The 18,458-nt window shown below is 46.5% G+C and overlaps 1 protein-coding gene across 4 annotated transcripts in view; it reads right to left on the reverse strand.

Moving 5' to 3' along the window:
- ASAP2 (ArfGAP with SH3 domain, ankyrin repeat and PH domain 2) overlaps window positions 1–18,458 on the reverse strand; it is a 157,564-nt gene that overhangs the window by 83,976 nt on the left and 55,130 nt on the right. For all 4 annotated transcript variants that reach the window (XM_081253973.1, XM_081253972.1, XM_081253975.1 and 1 more), the window contains exon 3: window positions 1,748–1,893. In XM_081253973.1, the coding sequence (XP_081110099.1) occupies window positions 1,748–1,893 (146 nt within the window). The remainder of the gene's footprint in view (window positions 1–1,747; window positions 1,894–18,458) is intronic.

Consider the following 18,458-nt stretch of genomic DNA (forward strand, 5'->3'; position numbering starts at 1 on the left):
ATTAATCCCTGACTCGTCTTTCATCTATTTCCCACTCTTTTGTCTTTTTTGGTCCTTTTGATCTATTTTCTGAGAGATTTCTTTTACTCTAACCCTTCTCATAGGATTTACAATTTTACATTTTCTTATATTGATTGTCTCTCCCTTTTTATAACGACAAGCTTCATCCCATTCTCTCTTCTGATTTCTCTGAGGAATTAAGTATAGTTTCTTTAAAGTTTTCTTCTGCTCTCTGCATTGTCTCTGTTTCCCCCAAGTTCTTTCTTCTGTTTATTTTGGTCTCTTTCTTTCCGGAGGCCATTCATTCATATTTAAGAGGGAGGCATGAAGCAGCTGTCTGGCAGCTCAGGGGGCGAGGAAGGAGCTTACCACCCCCACCCCGAGGGTCTGGGAGATGAGGCGACAGGCTGATTTTACACTAGACGACCCCCGACACGTCAGCATCTATAGGTCTTCCCCAGGACCATGCAGCTTCCCCAGTTTAAAAAAAAAAAAAAAAGCTCCACTGTGACTCAGTGGTGAGGCCCTAACAAGATGTGTGCCAGTGTCCGGGCAGTGGGGCTGGAAAGGGGCTGGGCTCCACTGTGTGCTCTGCATGCTGTCAGCCTGTTTGGGGCAGTGATAAATGGGCGACAAACTTGACAAAGGCCCCAAGAGATTCCAAATTAACCCGAGTAAAAAACTTAAGCACAGCAACGGCTTTTTGTATTTACCACTTCCAAATGAAACAGTTTACAAGTGAAGACAGGGAGGGAGACCGAGAGCCTTCATGATCCGGTTCTTTCCCCTCCTCCTTATTAACTCATACGTGTGTCCCGTGCCACTGCCCTTCTACGAGCAGACTGACGGACCCGCCATCATCACCGCTTCAAGAATGATGAGCTATTTTTTCACTTGTTATGAGCTTGCTGACAGGAGAAATGAAAAAGACACTGTTGTTTGCGACCTACACAGAAAGTATTATTGAGTTCTTGACCTGGTCTGCTTGTCCATGACCTTTGGGAGAAGCTGGGGGAGAAAAACAGGAAAGACATGCCGGGACCATCCCGACGTACATTCCCCTTGTGGAAGAAACCGCTCAGCAGGGTCCCAAACCCCCTCTCTGCTCAATTCTTCATAATTCTGCTCCCACAGTGAGGACAGCACAGCGCTGCCAAGTGCAAGGAAGAGTCCATTCACCCACGTTACCAAGCACCTACCGCAGGCAAGAAGTACCCAGTCCGCATCTCCACTCACTTCAAAAGTGAGACTTTTCTTAGGCTCTGCGTGTGAGAGCATAAAAGGCCTTTAAATATTCACGGTAATTTCTGTGCTCTGATTATAGGTTACCTTGCTGTGTAAGACGGGTCTGAAACATATTTATGAAATACTGTTAAGTTTAAATACCTACTATAATTACCAGCAACAGACTATTCTACACAGTTTAGGAACTATTGAAAATTGAAGTCAGAGGCCCTTAGGAAGACGAATGCATTTATCCATTTTGTGCCTCAGATGTGCAGCTTTAAAATGCCGAGTTAAATTTGAAAGTCTTGTGAGAGTAAAAAATCACAATTCTAAAATTTATTCCATAGTGACCTCGCGTGTATAGGAAATACAATTCTTTTAGGTACCACAGGAGCCATGAAACGTATTCCTCGTGTATCAAACAAACCCTAATTACTGTCTAGGGAGCTACCTTCCCAACTAGAGCAACTTCGGGCCCCTCCCATGCTGCCCGTTCGCTGCACGCGATCATGACACTTACCAGGTTTTTGAAAAGCGCCGTCAGCTCCTTCGTAAACACTGAGAACTTGAGGAACGCGCTTCCCAGGTCCGGGTCGTCTCTGCACACGCAGTTGCCCCCGAACTTCTCCAGGGCCTGGGTGTACTGCTCTTCGTTTTCCACATGCGCTGCAACAGCAACGGGAGAGGTGCTGTTAAGGCCTCAACTGCTCTAGCCCTGCCCCCCACCAGGTTCTTACTTGTGGATAAAATCGAACACATTTACAGCCTGAAAATCTGAGAAAAGCCAAGTCACACCGCGAACAGAAATAACTCTGCTGTCCTGACAACCACCCGTGGTGCCAGCGACAGATCCCAAAGAACAAGCGCGAGGACCAGGAGGGAGAGAGCCGCGCACGAGTGCCACAGCCTCCAGCTCATGGGATGAGGCCCCCGGGGACGCCCGTGCTTCCCCATCTCCTAGGACTCCTCCGTAGCCCACACGCTGGCGGGAGACACAGAACAGACCCAGGCCCCTGCTGGAACCCAGCAGCTGGCGGGACGCTCACCCAGCCGCATGCCCTAGCTTCTCCTTTCAACACCGGAAAGGCCACAGTCCTCGGAGCACAGGCCACAGGCCAGGGCGCCTCTGCCCATGACACGTCCCCTGCCTGGGGGCCTTTCCGTGCCTCTGCCCCATGTCCCTGGCACCTTCCTGGACTTGCACTCAGAGTGTTACATTCCAAATGTCCAACTGGTAAGCGTGGTTCCCAGCACACTGCAAGTGCTTCCAGGGTAGGGACTAAGTTTTATTCATCTTTGTGCTTGAAATATAAGACAAGACGCATGTCGTTTGATCAGAAAAAGCAAAAGCTGGTCATCCATCTGAAGGTATTTTATCATCATTAGGCTTCAAAGCAGCACCTTAAAGAGTGAAAACCCGGATTCTGGGTCTCCAGCTCTGTGGTTCTCAGGCCCTGTTGGACATCAAAAATCATACACGGATCTCTGTCAAACTGTAGAAGCTGGAGTCCCGTCTCTGAGTCAGAAGCTGGGGTGGGAAGGGGACACAGGTAATTCTGGTAAGCCAATGTGGCTGGACATGATTCCCTCACTTCTGGGTCAAGCATTTTTACATGAATCCAGCCAGTCTGTAATAAAACAACTTCCTGGCATGGACATTTGATTTCTGCTCCCTCATCACTCCAATCAGAAATGTAACACAACGACTGTACAGGCACATCGGTGCGGGCGGGCGGGCGTGCGTGTCACCTTGCATGGGGACTCCACTGGGCAGGGTCACACACCCCCCATCAGGCTGCCCACGTCTTCAGAATTCTGCTCCCACAAGGAGGACGGCACAGGGCTGCCAGGCCACAGAAAGCCTTAGTGCTGCAGCTTCTTCGCCAAAGAACAGATCCTGAAAAGCCCCTGGCAGTGCCCCAAACAACTCCTCAGGGCAACAAAACCACTGTCGGCAGTGCCGGTGCCTGGGCCTGACAACCGGAGCACACAGGGGACATGTGTTTGAGGAAGGCAGCCCTGGGGCTGAGCCGGATCCCAGGATCCATGGACCATGTGTCCACCGACCCTACCAGGCAAGCACTTTGCCCTCGACTTCCGGGGGCATTTGGGTGCCTTAGGGGAAGCCCGTGTGGATCTAACAAACACAAGAGAACGTTAATTTCACTGTTTAGGCCCTTTTCCTCTTCCTCCTTTCTATTATTATTATCATCATCATCTTTCACATCCCAGAAAAGGGCCTGAGAGTTCTGGATACATTAAGTGTATTTCTGAAACTATACTCAGCAAACGACTTGAGGCAGACACACACACACACACACACACAGGGCGTGACGAAGGGGCGGCAGAGCAGGAGGAGCCCTCAGAAGGTCTGGGCTTCAAGCCTATGCCTCCCAGTAAACGTGGACGACATGGTAACACACGCATTTACTCTCTCTGGCACTGTCTCAGCCACGTGAAGGACAAAGACCCCACTGGGAGATACTCAGAGGGTTAAGGTAAGAATCAAAAACCGTGGGTGAGGACAGGCCGTCCGACCACACACCCAACACATAACGTGCCCGCCAGAACTGACAACAGTTAACAGCAGCACAGATGTCATCTCTACTGAGCACAAATGGTCTCCATGTGTTTTCTTCTAGACTTCACAACAACTTATATATGACATGCATTACTTCTCACAATGCTGAAAGGAAACTGGGACTCAAGGAGGTCAAATAACCTGTCCTAGGAAACAGGGCCAGAAAGTGGCAGAGCTGTGGTGCAAACCCAAGTCTGTCTGATCCCGAGGCCCATGTGTCCCCCACTCTACTACACTGATGTGTGTTTCCTTCTAAAAATAGCTTACCTTGCCAAAACCAAAAGCACCCAAGTTTTAGATTTTTAAAATTCCATTTCAGAGGCGGATCAGTTGCACCTATTTTGCTCGACTTATAATTCTAGAACATGTGGTCAACAGTGAAGGGTAGTTCCTTTCCAACCACACGCTGTTTTGTAACTATTTCAAAATTGGTCGTCGAGATGTGGGCAATTCCAGTGTGGTTTTGGAAGGGCGCGGCAGCCACAAGCAGACATCTGGTGCTGATGTCACTCCCCTGGGAGAGAGAAACAGGAATGCGGAGGCTAAAGTCCCCTCGGGAGCCAAGTGCTGCCTTCAGAATGATCCTGGCCCCTCACAGCTGCTCTAGATGAGCACCCAGAGGGAAGAGGGAGAGAATCAGCTTCAGTAAAGGCTACAAGCCTTTCGTTCAATTAAACTTAATCAGACTATAAGATGTCAGAAGCATCATCCTTACTACCTGTTGAGTAAAGTGGGGTTCAGAGGGGTTTAATGATTTGCCCAAGATCACACCGCTGGAAGAAGGTGGGGAAGGGTCAAATCCATCCTGTGTTCACGCAGGCTGCCCCCAGCCTGTGACAACCTTGGAGAGAGGAACTTGCCTTCTCTCCACGGGCAGTCCACCAAACCAGCACGGAGGAGAAACAACAGCCAGCGAGGCTTCGGGTTCTGGCACCAGGAAGGAGACATGCACTTCCTTTCATCCCTTCTTCTGGGCCTTTCAACTGACCGCCTGGTATCGGTCACGTTTTTTAATAAAAATTCTTTCCCTTTTAAATCTTCAAAATAATGTGTCGATCCCAGCAACCCCAGTGGTGATCAATGAGTGTTCTGGATCATCATTGTCACCATCATCTCATCTATTTATATTTAAATCATTTTGATCCACTGGGATCATTGTTTTCTGACGCCCTAACTGTCCCAGCTTAGGTCAGTGGGAACCTCTTTACGCTGATCTAGTTGGAGTTTCTAAGACAAATTTCTCTTCTTGCAAACGACTTTGAAGCTTCCTGATAGTGACCACAGCCCCGTGTCTCTCCGTGTCTCCCTGTAACAGCTTGCCTGGTGTCCACTGTCAGGACAGTAAACACCCCGTAACTACATAGTATCCGACTGGCCTACTGCTCCATGTCCCCCAAAGTCTGAGATGTTCCTACGAGAAAGTCCTTGAGTGTCTTTATTTTCCTTTAGCCAAAACTAAATTTAAAATAGGAACCTAAAATAAATGGCTGGGGAATAAACTTTCTGGAAAGAACCCAGTCTGGCTCTATCATCTCTTATTTACAGAACTGTCAAAACTGTTCTTCTAAAAAGAGATCCCTCTCCCACCTCCCCCTTATTCAACTGTATCTTTATCTCTGGTTCTTATTAATGAACCAGACCCAAGAATCTTTGATGTGGGAGGGACTTGGGAAAATAAGAACCTGAGTTGCTGAGACCACAGCAGACGAGACCCCGTTTCTTCCCAGTTCTAATCCCACAGCCCTCCCATTTCCCACACCTCGCTACACAAAGGTCAGACCTTCCACCAATCCGTGCAAGGGGATGAAATGAAAGACTAACAGAAAAATCTGCTATGGAGCCAGCGAGCATGTGCACACATTGCATTTAGAGGTAAGGGTTGGGCCTTGTTGTCTGCCTTCTAGTTTACTTGATTATGTCATTTTTAAAAACTGATACCAAGAAGAAGGCCCAGTGCATATAGTTCAAGCAAAACTGTTGGATCCAAATGGGGAAAAGGCAGCCTTTTTACTCCTGCTCAATGGGCCACAGCACGGCGGGGGAGCCAGCCACCTGCCCAGCGCTGCCAAAGGACAAGAAGGGTCCCACCGCCAACTCACCTCCACCAGCTTCAAGTCCAGCTGAACGTCTGCTCCTTGCTGCCAGCCCTGCAGCGGGCTGTGACGGTGTGCTGGGTGCACACAAGACGAGTGCGACCCATGTCTCAGGACAGATGCACCAACCCGTGCATGATGGCCTGCGACGTGCTGGGGCTGAGGATTCAGAGATGCCAAGAAGGGGACGTTGGAGCTGGGGCTCCAAGGTCAGCTGGGAATTTCCAGACAGAGACGAGCAGGAACAGGAAGGTATCCACCCCAGGGGAACGGCAAGGAGTCCTGTGTGTTCAGAGGCCGTGAACACTTTCTCAGTCTTCGAGCCCCACATGCACCCAGCTCCCAACGCAAAGCCATCTCAGGGCAGCACCAGTCTCACTGTCCTACCCACTCGGGGCCACTCCTGGGTCTTTACAGTCCAAAGGATCCTGAAAAGAAACCCGGCCCAGAGACCCCTCTTTACAGGCAAGGACGCCAAAGTTCAGAGAGGGCGCTGACTTGCTCAAGTTCACACAGCTAGTCTGCAGCAGTTCGAGAACTAGAACTCAGCTTTCCAGGCTCCCAGTCCGCACAAGTCCTCCCAACCAGGCGAGGAAGCGTTTCTTCATTTGCTCGTCACACAGTCACTATTCTCGGCTCTAGGCTAACACAAATGTGCTACAATCCTCCAGCCAAGCACACGCACTGGTAACCCGAAGTCCAAGTGCCCTAACCAGAGACAAATGGGGGTACATGTCGGTGGGGGGGGGCAGCCTGACGGTGTTCGCCTTGACCAGGACCCTTCAACCCCCCGCTCCTGGCCACGCAGGGGTCAGGCTGAGGCAAACTCATCCACAGACACTGCACACACCAACCATCCACACAGACAGCTCCGCCAAGGGCACAGTTTAGGAGAGACATATGTTCTCTGCAGTAGAGCTTTATAAAGACCCTCCCTAGATGAGGATTAATATTCAAATGTGAGCCACAATTGTAATGTCAGGATAATGTGCATGACTCAGTGTCAAGGAGGCCAGGCCACTTCCCCTCAAGCTGTCAGCCCCGCACATCACCTGGTTTCAGATCTAACTCTCGGTAAACAGCTCCTGGGAAAGCAATTTCCTGGAGTCAAAGATAATCCCCACTTCTTAACAGGATCTCTACCCCGTGAACACCTCATGGGAGAAAACCATTTTTAGAACTTTATTTCTAGACTCATCCCAGATAAAAATCTTTCCATTCACAATTTGGTAATCTGCATTAAAAGTTTTAAAAACATTTTTTGCCATCCCCTCCCAATTCTAGACATCTATCCTAAAGAAAAAATCAAGTGATCAGAGATGTATGTACAGAACAACTGATAAACTGAAAATGTATTAAGCTCCAACAAAATGGAAACGGTTAAATAACTGTCCCTACAAAATGGAATATGATGTAAGCTTTTAAAATCATGAACTAGGAATATGGTCAGGATAGAATGCCAAGTGAAAAAAAGGCAGGACACAGAACTATCTATTTCATCTCAATTTTGTAAAAGGTAAAAATGTAGAGAAAGGCCGAAAGGAAAGGACATCAACATGCTAAGGTGGCGATAGAAGAGCAGGCGCGCGGCACCCGGCGGCTGGTGCAGGCCAGGTGCTTCCCGTGCATCGCTGTACCCTCCTTGAGGGGCACTTCGCACAGGAGGGGACAGACTGTGGTGGCGCAGATACCTAGGCCAGGCGGAAGCTCCGAATGGCCAGGGTCACAGCCCGGGGGACCTCAGACCAAGAATGCAGCTCGGCCCCTCCCACCTCACAGAGGGTGGCATCTGGCCGGGCTGTGACTTCGTTCTAATGCTTTTCTGAAATTTTTAAATGTTCTAAACTAAGCTCATATTATCTTTATAATCAGAAAACAACAACACAAGGAATAAACAACAGAGAGAAACCTGAAATGTCAGCCCCAACGGCTCAGTTACCTTGGTTCTCCATGCCTACTAAAGATATCCGAATCTGTCTTTCTCCACCAGTTTCTCCTGCACAAGTTGACATGATAGAGACAGCCTTTGCAACCTAACCTGAGCACCTGCATCGTCTCCGGTAAGACACGAGCAACCACCACCAAGGGTCTGATGAGAACGCCCGTCCGATTTCACAAGCCCTTAGGGCCCTGCTCAAGCCGGGCACATGGAAAGATGGCCTTGCCCCTGGGGCTTCACCATCACCATTCCACCACTCTCTCCAACACTCTGCGCTCCCCCTTTCTTTCTTTTTTTTTTTTTTTAATAAATTATTTATTTTTGGCTGCGCTGGGTCTTTGTTGCTGTGTGCGAGGGCTTTCTCTAGTTGCGGCGAGCGGGGGATACTCTTTGTCGCGGTGCGTGGGCTTCTCATTGCGGTGGCTTCTCTTGTTGCAGAGCACGGGCTCTGGGCGCGTGGGCTTCAGCAGTTGTGGCTCATGGGCTCAGTAGTTGTGGCTCGCGGGCTCTAGAGCTCAGGCTCAGTAGTTGTGGTGCACAGGCCTAGTTGCTCCGTGGCATTTGGCATCTTCCCGGACCAGGGCTCGAACCCGTATCCCCTGCATTGGCAGGCGGATTCTTAACCACTGCGCCACCAGGGAAGTCCCCCTGCGACTTTCAAAACTTCATGCAAAACTCATGTCCATCAAAACTCTCCTGGGGCGTCCCCTCTGACCTTATGGAGACCTCATGATTGTTAACACAGGATGTACCTGGACTGGTGATGTCGGGCACAGGCAGCCAGCAATGGAGTTAAGAAGGTCAAGGTGTGGGCTGACTATTAAAATGTGTAAACTGTTGTCTGTGATCACCTGATATCCTTTGATCCTGCCCTATATGAAGGACAACAAAATGACACTTGGAGTCTGTGTGAATAACTGAACACAACCCCAGTTACTTCTCGATAAAACTCCTGCAGCAGCACACCTGGGGGGACGGGGAGCGGTAAGGAATCAAGACTGACCTACTGGATGATGTACTGTTTACACTGGTTCTTTCTGTCCCTCTTTAGCTATGCTGTAGGCTCAGATGACAGAAACCTATCAACCTTCAACGTTATTGATCCATCCTGTATTTCCTGAATACCCCATCGGTCGAGAACTTCCCTGGATGCCAGGATAGAATCCAATCGTGGTGAAAGCCTACTGCACCGCAAGCACTAACGCATGCAAAGATTCAGGACGTGGAGCCCATGCATCCAAGGAACAGCTTCCAATGAGAGAGACGCACACACCAATCAATTTGGCGCAAAGACAGGTTGTAACGAGGATGACCCTGGAGGAATTCGGGGTGCCTGGTACGGCCAGAGCACGGGGAGAGTCCACAGATGACGTGGCTGGAGAGGCAGGAGGGGGACAGGGGAAGGACTTCATCCCAGGCGCCCCCAAAAGGTTGCAAACTGACAAGATAAGACTTGCATTTAAGAAAAGTGAAATTGGAGGGGACAAAGATGAACCAGGCTTGGTACTAGCCAACACACAATTTAGCAAGACAAAGACAAATTAGCAAGACAAAGATAAACATGCAATAACAATCCATGTGGTATACATTACAGGAGGGGGAAAAGAGGACATTTTCTGGGGCCTGCTGACAGGAAAGGCTTCTCAGAGGAGAAGCTTACAGGAATTTTCCTTCAGAATCCAACAGAGGATGAGATTAAAACTGGGCTGCCAGCTGCTTGCCTCACCCAACTCGCCTTATCCTAGGAGCTCCTTCAAGTCAGAGGAGACAGGGGCTCCTGCTAATGAACTGGCAGGGCCCCCCGTGAGCTGGGAGTCCCCAGAGGCCGGGCAGGCACAACAGGGACGTGAGTCAACACCTGCTGGATGTGGACCACCAGCGATTAGAAACTTTACATCGATCACACTGACGCCCTTTGTTGGCAAAGCCATCTGATGAGCTACGTTACAGGATGTGCATGTGGCCACTGCATGTTGTGCTCAGCCTTTTCCCCTCTGTTTCTACCTCACTGTACCTGAGGGATACAATTCCCATCACTTACAGCAGACGCCCCCAGCCCACCTCCACAGAGAGCACAGCAGACCAGGAGAGAAGTGACTCCTGTGGCCGCAGGGACAAGTAGCCCCCAGAAAATCAGTGTTCTCAAAGCCCATGTAACAACAGCCATTCACGGAGGGGAGACTTCACCCATTTACAGAGTCTCCTTCATCGTCACCACAACTCCACAGGATTTTACAGATGAGGGTTCAAACATATTTGATAAATAACGTAGTCAGTGTTTTACAGTAAGTAAGGCAAACAGCCAACTCTGTGATGGCATCCCCATCCACAAACCATGGGGGTTTGGCTACAGCAGTGGTTCTTTAATCTTCTCATTATCACAGACAACAATAAAAATGAGAAGAATGCTGTGGATTATCTTTTCAGGAAAAGGTATCCTTACATAATTTTTTGTACAAGTTTTGGGATACAAGGACCCTTTAGGCTTGTCCATAGACCCAACACACCAGGTAAAGAGCCCTAGCCTAGATGAGCATAAATCCCCTACCAAAAAATAGGATGACCATATTAATCACATTTAATGAAGTATGATCAAATGTGATTATGTACGAACCACGTATAATTCAAGTTAATACTTGGGACATTAAGTCACAGATCTCAGCATTCCTTCGGATGAGCTATCCTTCCATGATTAATATGTTGATCACAGCTGCCGGGATTCCACAAATTAGTCTTCTAAGTTCCAATCATTCATTATCCTTAGCCATCACAGAAGAGCCAAGGAGAATCTCAGAGCCTCATCACTGGAAGACATCTCAAGGTCTCCGAGTCCACATTCCCACCTCCCCCTGCAACTTCCCTAGAGACAGAGGGCCACCAACCAGCCCTCTGCCGGGACCCTTCCGACACCCAGCTCACCGCTGGGGCTGCTCCCCCAGCTAACTTCCCCCTCAGATTTGAGTCAAAACCTACTCTCATGAAACTACCCAGGAGAGAGGAACAGATAACATGTCTCACTTCCTCATGCCAGAGGAAAGCCTACAGACACGTCTTCTCCCACCCTCCCCAAGCAAAGACATCCTAGGACCTTCCAACACCCCTCCTACCACAAGGTTTCCAGCTCTAACACGAGCTTCCTCCTAAAATGTTGCTCTTACAACACAATAGTGGGACAACTAACTACCTTTTTTAGCAGCACTACACACTTCCCTAAGGTCACCTGTGCTCCCCTTTGGCACACCTGTCATCTACTGGCTCCCACTGAACTTGTGACCAAGCAAAACCACCTAGAGGTTTTTCATCAGCCATATGACATCTAAGACGCTCCTATGGCGTTACTGCTCGGTGTTTCTCCCCCGTGCACCCTCGCTCACATCCAAGCAGTGTGGTGCCGTGGTCATAAGCAGAGACTGGGAAGCACATCTGGTTTTGAATCTCAGCTCCTCTAACTGCCAGCTAGACAGCCCTGGGTCAATCACTCCTCTGGGCCTCACTGACCTCACCTGTAAATGGAGTCACTGATAGTACCTAGCTCACAGAGCTGGTGTGAGGATTAAACTTATGTATTTATTTATTAGCACAGTGCTTGGCCTCTAATCAATACCTTATATGAGTGTCAGATTTTTATTATTGTTATGTTTCCACTCAAATTTATGAAAGTACAACAATACAGATGTACTTTCTTTGCTTTATCATCACTTGTTACAATCTATTCTTTTTTTAAATCACAGATATGGTATACACACATGCTTTGTATCCTCAGTTTTATTGTCTGAAGACTTCATCATAAGAATTTTTCTTCATGTTGCTACATAACCATAATTCCATCAAGTAGCTATATTCTAATTTAGTTATAGGAGGCTTTCAGTTTTTCACTTTGATAAGCAATGCAACAACGCAACGAACATCCCCAATAAAGATTTTATTTTTCTTGATGTGCACGGCCAAACTACTTTCTAAAAACTCCATGCACCAGCTTTCAAGGCCACAGCAATGTAGCAGAATACCAGTTTCACTTTATTCTTGACAAACACTGAGGATTATAATTTAGTTATTTTCTTATGTAACAGGTGGGAAATCATGCCAGATATAGTACCTTCTTAACGCACAATGAAATTTCACTTCCTAAACAATTACATGTATTTCTTCTGAACTGCTCTATCCTAATTATGATATGGTAATAGAAACAATTCTGTGTTAATTTAATAGCCACATTCTAATTAGCATTGCAAACAACAGGGAGAAACACACACAAAAATTCTCATTTTCTTTTGTAGGTAGAAGATGGTATGGGTTTGAGGGAAAATTAGCATTTCTTTCTTTGTATTTTTCATTTCCAGGATGTGCCAATTTCTCTAAAAAAGGGTAAAGAAGGGATATCCCACTCTCGGTAAGAATAGCTCCACCAAGTCTTTAAGATACAGTAATTCTAGAGAAGTGAAAATCAAAGTCTTCTGTGGCTTCCTTCTTGATAAAGATGAATTTTTCCACCCACTGATATGTCAAATAGCTGAAAAATGTTAGCATCAACTTCTTGGGGGGAAAAAAAAAACACCTATGAGCTGAGACAGAGATTGGGAAAGTTCAGACTCAGAACAGTATTAGAATAAATATGAACTGGGGTTTTTTGTTTTTTTTTTTAAGAGGTCAGATAGCAGTCTATTATAAGTGGGAAAAAATACTGTAGAAACAGTTTCTCAACAAATCATCAAAACTGCTTTTGCAAACCTGTACACAAGACGCTCTAGAAAATACATCTAGCTGTGTTGTTATCCTTTTGAAAACTGGGAGCAAACACAGTATACTTGCTATTGTGTAAAAGTATTGTTTTGCATATATTGGGAACATACTGATAACCTTTTGGCTCAGTCCAATGTTTAAAGTTGGGGCGGGGGGAGGGGCAGGGGTGTCTAAGGTGGTATTTTCAAGACCAGCAGCTTCAGCATCACCTGGGAACTTATTCAACTAGCAAATACTCAGGCTCCATCCTGCACCTACTGAGCCGGAAACTCTGAGGGTAGAGACCAGCAATCTGTGTTTTAACAAGATCTCCAAGGGACTCTGGGGCACTCTCAAGTTTCAGAACCGCAACTCTAAAACTCTAAAACGGGGTTGGCAAACTTTTCCTAAAAGCAAGAGAGAGAGATTAAAGGCTTCTGCAGGCGCCTAGAGGCAATACTGAGGTTATTGGGTATATATGTGCTAAGATGCTAAAAACCAGGCTTAGCTCACAGGCTGTAAACAACACAGCTGGCTGCTCCAAGGCATCTCAACGACTCCCCTGCCCCTTCTACATACATAAATCTGTATAAATCCTGTTTACCCCTAAAATTTTAAGTCGATCTCTCCTACACTAAGAGGAGAGTGTAAGAACTTACAGCAGAAACGTAATAACATACAAATGAATATTAATGACACGTACTATGTGTCTGTCGGCCTCTGTGCTGACCACTGCAGGGACACACAGGAGGTACATTTGCAGCTGTCATGCTGTTCATGTGTCCAGAACCACATCTGTCCCTTTTTCATGTTATCTCAGTTACTCATCACTAACAAGCCTATGAAATATTAATACTCTCCTTTTACATATGAGGAAATTGAGGCTCAGAAAGATAAACAACTTTCCCAGTGTCATAGACTTTCTGAGCGGCACCACCAGCTTTTGACTCCAGGGTTCCTGGACCTTAATGCCCATGTGTTCTTTATCCTAAACCACATCGCCTTTCAGAACAGGTCACGGACCTCAGGGCCTGTCATCTAACTGGGGGGCAGAGATCAACAGACATAAAACTATTTATAAAGAGCAAGATTTAAAGAGAGAACAGAGTCTGCATATTAGATACTCTTTCAGTTTTGGCTGAAAGAAAAATCAAAACTGATTCAACCTCAAAACTCACAATTCAGAGGGGAACTGTGTTCAGAATACTGTCCCCTGCCCGACAAAGATATCCACTCCTAATCCCTGCAGGCAGGGATATTATGCCATCTGAGGTTGCAGATGGAATTCAAGTTGTTAATCAGCTCAACTGGAGATGGGAAGATTATCCTGGATCACTGGGTGGGCCCAATGTAATCACAGGTCCTTAGATGTGGAAGAGGGAAGCAGAAGTCAGTGTCTGCTAGGGACTGAACTGAGGGTCATTCCCCTCCTCTCGCCAACCAGATTCATACGCTGAAGCCTTAACCCCCAGTATGATGGTATTTGGGGGGTGGGCCTTTGGGAGATAATAAAGTTTAGATGTGCTTAAGAGGGTAGGGCCCTCAAGATAGGATCAGTGTCCAGAGCCTGCTCACTCTGGCATGCCTACGCTCTCTGTCTCTGTCTCTTTCTCCACCACGTGGGGACACAGTGAGAAGGCGGCTCTCTGCAGGCCCAAAGGGAGAGCCTTCACCAGAACAAGAGCATGCCTGATGGCACCCTGATCTCGGACTTGCAGCCTCCAGCACTGGGAGACAAATGTCTGTGGTTTAAGCCCCCCAGGCTGTGGTACTGTTACGGCAGCCCATGCAGATTAAGACAGCGTCAGAGTGACGGAGCCTGAGAAAGACTCGACCAGCCATTGCTGGCTTTGAAGATGGAAGGAGGCCCGTATCCGAGGAACTCAGGGGCCTCTAGAAGCTGGAAGGGGCAGGGAAACCTTCTTGCTTCCAGGAAGGAAGCCAGCCAGCACCTTGATTTCAGCCCAGTGAGGCCAGTTTGGACTTCTGACCTCCAGAGCTGTAGGTGAATCGGTGTCATCTGAAGGTGCTCCATTTGTGGTAACCTGTTACAGCAGTCACAGAAAACTAATAATACCGAGAGTTAAAGGAGGCTGACACCACGTCAAGTCTCAGCTTGATGGAGATGGCTGGGCAGGCCTTCAACAGGTGCCTGGGACCAGAGCGCGTGCGTACAGACCAGGAGCAGGGCCAGATGGGAGACTGTGTGAAAGACACACATATGGCTGTGACACGCTCATGCAGCAGGGAGCCACCGGTCAGCCTGGAGCAGAGAGAGACCACGGAGGGCAGGGAATCACTTAGAGATCAGCTGGGGCCAGCCCACGACCAATCAGGACACTCGGCAGAAAAGTCCTGCTGGCACATAAATTAAGGAACAGGAGACAGGAAAAAGTACACAGCAGTGTGAGGCATAAATACTAAATTATTTTCACTGTTCTTTTAATAATGCATAAAACGAGTGTTCTTCCTATGCAAGCAGTCGCCTAAGGATGTTGAACACTCTAATGATGGAGCCACTTCAGGGGCTTCTCCTGGAACTCACGGCAGTCAGAGCCAGAAGGACGGTAGTCACAGCGCTCCTCACCGAGGTGGTCGCCAGCAGCTCAATCCCTTACTGAATACGCCTGGCTCATTTCCGACATCTAGGTCTAAAAAAGTTTAATCTATCCTTAAATTCCCCCACTAAATATATCCAGAAGAATGTGCTACTAAAAGCAGTTCTAGAGAAGAGATCCAAACTGCTGTGAACGATGTCAGAAGCTCGCAGAAGGTACGGGGCTTCCTCAGGTGACTGCTCGGAAGGAGACAACGCTTGTTCTGAAATAAAGACTTCAGGATCAGGATTCTGGCTTAAAAAAGAAACTTCAGATTCACAGCCTTATAATAACTCAAACTTGGCATGATATAAAGATGGGTAAAAGAGGGCCCCTGCAAGGTCAGGTTGACGGTCAGACTGCTGGGTGTGGTACCTCGAAAGGACACAGGCTGGTGTCCAAAATGCCATGTTAAAATTCCAGAGCAAACGTCTCAACTTCCTGAAGCCTCAGTTTCCTCCGATCAAGCAGCAAAATGTCATTTCAAGCAGACAGAAAAGCATGTGCAGAGGGAAGAGGACACGAAACGTGGCACGTTGGGGCAAAAGGCAAGTCGTAACAAAGAAGGGTGCAGAGGGCCTCCCTGGTGGCGCAGTGGTTGAGAGTCCGCCTGCCAATGCAGGGGACACGGGTTCAAGCCCTGGTCTGGGAAGATCCCACATGCCGCGGAGCAGCTGGGCCCATGAGCCATGGTCACTGAACCTGCGCGTCCAGAGCCTGTGCTCTGCAACGGGAGAGGCCACAACAGTGAGAGGCCCGCGTACCGCAAAAAAAAAAAAAAAAAAAAAAAGGGTTTCATTTTCAAGGAATTCATGGAAAAGACTCTGACAAGTACGGGTTTCTGGTAACTGACTATACTGCTGAACTGAATGAATAAGCATTTTCAGAACTCTAATGGAAAACTGATGAACTCATAAAAGTGCTAACAAAAGATCAAGATGAAAAAAAATTAATTACATGGGACTGGCTGAACTGATGAGGATGATTATAATTTTTGTGACTTTCTGTTTGAATTAAAAAAAAAAATCCCACAAGGACCCAGAGGCAAAAAATATACAAATCAATTTTCACTGCAAAGTAAAGGAGCTGTTCCAGGGGAGGATTACTGGACTGAATGTCAATATTATGACATAGTATGAGTGTGTTCCGTGTGCTAACTGCAATCATTGTTGCTTTTGTTGTGGTCATCCATTTACAATGCTTGGTGTCAGTTTATTTATCTCTTGTAAAAATAAAATACAGTGTGTACGCGTGAAAAAAAAAGAATAGTTTTGGAGATTTTTGAAATCCATATGTATTTCTATATCTGTATCTATTCAAACACACAGTGTGTATCCTTTTGCTCAATATTTTATCTGTGACATTCATCTATGTGGTTGCATATACTTATAGTTAATTCATCTTCATTCTATACAGTATTCCATTGCACAAGTATGACATTTTTTAATCCATTTAAACAAAAAAAAGTAACTTCTAAGTAACTTCTTAGAAGTTACTTTAGTCACGCTAAGTCACGCTACTTTAGTTACGCTAAATAACTTCTTCCAGGGTATGACAGCCAGCACCACACACTTAGTCGGGAGCTAGCTCAGTCAAGAACAAATTAAGTCCCTGCTCTTCTTTGCCTTCCCAAACTTATTTCACATTCATTTGGTACTTGTCATAAACAAATTAATACCTGTCTAATCATATTAATGTCAATGTAATTGCCATATATAAAATATGCAAAATAAAGGGAGGAAAAATATCTATAAAGTCAAAACTCTGAAACAATCATTCTTTAGCGTATTTGCCCCCAATATTTTTTCCTACAGATATGCTTTTCTCCCCATCTTGGGTAATTTTTTTTTCTTTATACCTGATGTCAAGACAGTAGGACATGTCTTGAGATATGCACACATACCCACCCATACATAAATACACATACACATGGACATAGGACACACACACATGTGCACACACACACATATATAAAATTCGTTTTGCTTAGAATTCAGTGGACTCTCTAAATCTGAGATCTGAAATCTTTCTTTAGTTCCAGGGATTTTTTTCAGCTATCATTAAAAAAAACAAAAAAATTCCCCCCTTTCCACTCTCTTTTCCCTCTTCTGGAACTCCTTTTAGGTGGATGCTAATATTGACCCCTCTGAATCTATTCTCATTGGCTCTTAATTTTTATTTTACACGGTCCACCCACTTAACTCCTTGAGTTCAGGCAACATGGGGCCTAATTCCTTCTTCCTATGTGTGTAGCCTGCCATTTAGCAAATTTTAGTTTTCAGTCTTGCTCTGATTGCCTTATTAAATCTGTTTCCTCAAGTATGAGTTCTTCAGTTTCTTGATTTGGGGGTTCTTCAAATGTTAGGCTATTCTTGATACTATCTCTGAGTGAGATTTTCATTTTGATGAGGTCTATCCATTTTTTTCTTCTAAGTTTATCGTTTTCTTTGTCCTACCCAAGAAACCTTTGCCTACTCCAGGTTGCAAAGATATTCTCCTAATTGTTCTTCAAGAAGTTTCATAGGTTTAGCTTTTACATTTAAATCTGTGATCCATTTCAAATTAATTTTTGTGTAAGGAATGAGAGAGGGTCATGGCTCATTTGTTCTCACGTAGATATTCAGCTGTTCCAACAGCATTTGTTAAATTTTAGAATCAGCTTGTCAGTGCCCCTGCTGACATTTTGATTAGGATTGTGGTAAATCTTGACATCAATCTGGGGAGAAATGACCTCTTATCAATATTGTCTTCCAACCCACATATACCATATACCTCTCCGTTTATTTAGGTCTTCTTTAGTTCCTGTCAGCAGTAGTTTTGTATGTTTTCAATGTCAGGTTCTTGCATATCTTTTGCCAAATCTGTTCCTAAATATACTTGGCAATTCTTGATTGTAATATCATCTTTGTAGCTGAAATCTCCTCCTAGACCCTTCACTATCTTGCTTTGCACAGCCCTCCCTGGAGGAGAGGCAAAGCAGCTACTGGAGTTGTGCTCACACTACAGGTGAGTCTTGAACAAGGCGGGGATTAATCAGGGTATAATTCATAGTCAGCCCTCTATATCCGCGGTTCCTCCACATCCACGGGTTCAACCAACCATGGATCATGTTAGTATTTGCTATTGAGAAATATCCACGTATAGGTGGACTCGTGCAATTCAAACCAGCCCTGTTCAAGGGTGAACTGCGCTTTAGTTGGGGGACGGGGGTGTCAGGTGGGACATGTCCTCCAGAAGGTCTCACTCACATGCCCCCTGACATCACAACCACCTGACACATTACCAGTCCTTCGGCTCCAATT

This window comes from Mesoplodon bidens, assembly GCF_964165515.1.
Source record: "Mesoplodon bidens genome assembly, chromosome: 14".
NCBI classification, from domain to species: Eukaryota; Metazoa; Chordata; class Mammalia; order Artiodactyla; family Ziphiidae; genus Mesoplodon; species Mesoplodon bidens.